Source organism: Triturus cristatus, chromosome 8 (assembly GCF_964204655.1).
Source record: "Triturus cristatus chromosome 8, aTriCri1.1, whole genome shotgun sequence".
In the NCBI taxonomy this organism is placed as follows: Eukaryota; Metazoa; Chordata; class Amphibia; order Caudata; family Salamandridae; genus Triturus; species Triturus cristatus.
The window spans coordinates 1,606,297,706-1,606,300,633 of record NC_140591.1 but is presented as its reverse complement, the minus strand read 5'-3'; the positions used below and the strand labels follow the sequence as shown (position 1 = coordinate 1,606,300,633).

Here is a 2,928-nt window from a genome sequence, read left to right as displayed (position 1 = left end):
CCGATGTTACGACCGTATGGAAAATGCACCGTACGGACCGAACTCCCATAGCAACCATGGAGACATGTGCCCGCATACGCGCCCAACACCCCCCAGCCCCCGTGAGTACGTGCCGACCCCCCCCAGCCCCCGTGAGTACGCGCCGAACCCCCCGTGTATGTATGGAGCGTACCCCCCGTGTATGTACGGTGCGTACCCCCGTGTATGTATGGAGCGTACCCCCGTGTACGTACGAGTCGTACACCCGTGTATGTACGGTGCGTACCCCCAGCGCTACGCGCTGGGGGTACGCACCATACATACACGGGTGTACGACTCGTACGTACACGGGTGTACGACTCGTACGTACACGGGGGTACGCTCCATACATACACGGGGGGTACGCACCGTACATACACGGGGGGTACGCACCATACATACACGGGTGTACGACTCGTACGTACACAGGGGTATGCTCCATACATACACGGGGGTACGCACCGTACATACACGGGGGTACGCACCGTACATACACAGGTGTACGACTCGTCCGTACACGGGGGTACGCTCCATACATACACGGGGGTTCGGCGCGTACTCACGGGGGCTGGGGGGGTCGGCACGTACTCACGGGGGCTGGGGGGTACGGCACGTACCGGGCCCCCAATTCCACTCGCATCGCGGCGTACTTCGCTTTTCCGGCACTTTTTGGGTGCCGTAAAAATATTGCCGTCCGGACCGCTGTCGGTTCGAATCGTACTTCCTGGTTCGTGAAACGCTACCTGAGACTGTCCCGACGTCACGTCGGCGCTTTCCCCGGATCACATTTGTATGTATCTTATCGTCGGTCGGTGTTTTCTACGACTCGTACGGAAATGGTGTTTCCGTGCGAATCGTACTTGCATGTTTGTAAAGTTTTACAACCGGGTACGAGTCGGACGGAAAAAAGCCTCCGTCCGACGGTTCGTACCCGTTTTTTTCAGGATCGTAATTGGCACCTTGGTATTCATTTCTGTCCCTTCAAAGGCAATACAAAGTTCATAAGTTATCCTGTATTGTTTCTTTTCTTCTTTTTTTGATTTGTTCTGTTCAGCAGTTTGTCAAACCTGCAAAATACATTATTAAATGGACATTAAATCAAAAGAAAGGATATATTAAATAAAACAAAAATGAAGATACCTTTATAACCTCACTTCTTTTGTTGTTCTCTAGCAGTAGCTGTTGTTTTTGCAGATAGTAGTAAACATCAGCCAGCTCCCTAGCATTGTCTTCCTTCTCTAGTTTGTGGCATTGTCTTTCACATTAAGATCTGTGTTTCCTTTCCCTATCATTTTCTTGATTCCCTGTTTAATGTCTTTGGATCTTAGTCCATAAACTATTGGATTCATGGCAGGTGGAACAACAAAGTGGAAGACATTAAACAAGATGGGAACATCAGGGGGAATTTTCTTCCTCATTGTGTTGGTGAATATTAAGACCAAAAGCAAAGTATAAAAAAAAGAGATCAAAATGAAGTGGGGTGTGCATGTGCTAAAAGCTTTAGCTGCAGCGCCTTCTGCCTGAAGCTTCATAACCACCCTGAAGATCATACAGTAAGACAGGGAAATAAAAATGAAGTCAATGCCTAAGAGAATGAAGCCAGTGGCAAGCTGGTACAGTTTGTTGATTGTACTGTCACCACATGCAAGGGATGCCACGGAGACAACCCCACATATGCAGTTTTCAATAATATTCCTAGAGCAGTATGGAAGTCGGGCAGCTAACACTGGGTTGCCTATGCTGATCAGGAGATTCCTCAGCAAGATGAATGCAAAGGCTTGTGAAACAAACCTGCTGCTAATGACAGAGGGATATTGAAGAGGCTTGCAGATTGCTGTGTAGCGGTCAAAGGCCATGACAAGGAATGTTGCAGACTGTGATGGCATGAAACTGTTCAAAATGTACATCTGTATAAAGCAGGCATACAAGTCTATCACCTTCCAATTGAACCAGAGGATTCCCAGGATTTTGGGGATGGTGGATACGCACACAACCAGATCTAGGATAGCAAGTAAGGCAATGAAAAAATACATGGGTTCATGGAGACGTCGCTCTCTTTGTATGACTGCCAAGATTAAGATATTGACAACAATGGCTGACAACAAAAGAAGAGCCAGAGGGATGGAAAGCCAATGCTGCCAGCTCTGGAAATTTGGAAAGCATATCAAAATAAAGTGTGAAATTTGAAAAGACGAAGTAGCGTTGGTGGTGAGCATAGCCATCTTGCAACTCATCAGCATCTGTAGAGAAGGGAAGAAAAGCAAAAAAGGTATTAAGTGGTTACCTGTACAGGTTATAATTGCTTCTACTTAGGTTACTATATGTTATATTTAGTTATTGTTTTTTGGTTGTGTTTGTATGTTCATTTAAGAAGGGAAGATGTGTTGTATCTTCCTTAGTATATTAACCTCATGGTAGGAGTAGAATGTTCTACTCCTCAGGTTCTTAAAAGAATGTTAGGGTTTGAAATGTGACAGTTGGTGTTACACCGTGAGATCGAAGAGTACATGATGGTACTGTTGAGGCAGCTCAGTCTGGTTGAATTAAAGCTACATGAAAACTATCTCACTTGTGCCTCTAGTACGTTACTACACGATAGCAGCTTTTAGTTTTATTAACCTTTCTGCCAAACTCTAAAAACTGTCCTTTGACCTATTAGAATTTGAGCATTTCAAAGGTTAATTCGCCAAAACAAAATGTATGAGTTAGGGCTCATAATATTGGCATTGAGTCACAGAGTCTATTGTGGGTGTAAGTTATTCACACAAATAGCTTGTAGGACAAAAGTAAGAATTTATTATGAGGTGACTATCAATAGTAAATTAATATTAATGTGTTATAATATTCTAAAATATGTATTATGTTTCTCTAGACATCAGAAGAGATCCATGGGTGACCTTTGAATGAGAA

The 2,928-nt window shown here is 44.7% G+C and overlaps 1 protein-coding gene across 1 annotated transcript; it reads right to left on the bottom strand.

Moving 5' to 3' along the window:
• Positions 1–1,256: 1,256 nt before the first annotated feature.
• On the bottom strand, positions 1,257–2,240 carry LOC146806313 (olfactory receptor 56A4-like). Its single transcript, XM_085623946.1, has one exon. The coding sequence runs from the start codon at positions 2,238–2,240 to the stop codon at positions 1,257–1,259; it is 984 nt and encodes a 327-aa protein (XP_085480072.1).
• Between the last annotated feature and the right edge of the window lie 688 nt (positions 2,241–2,928).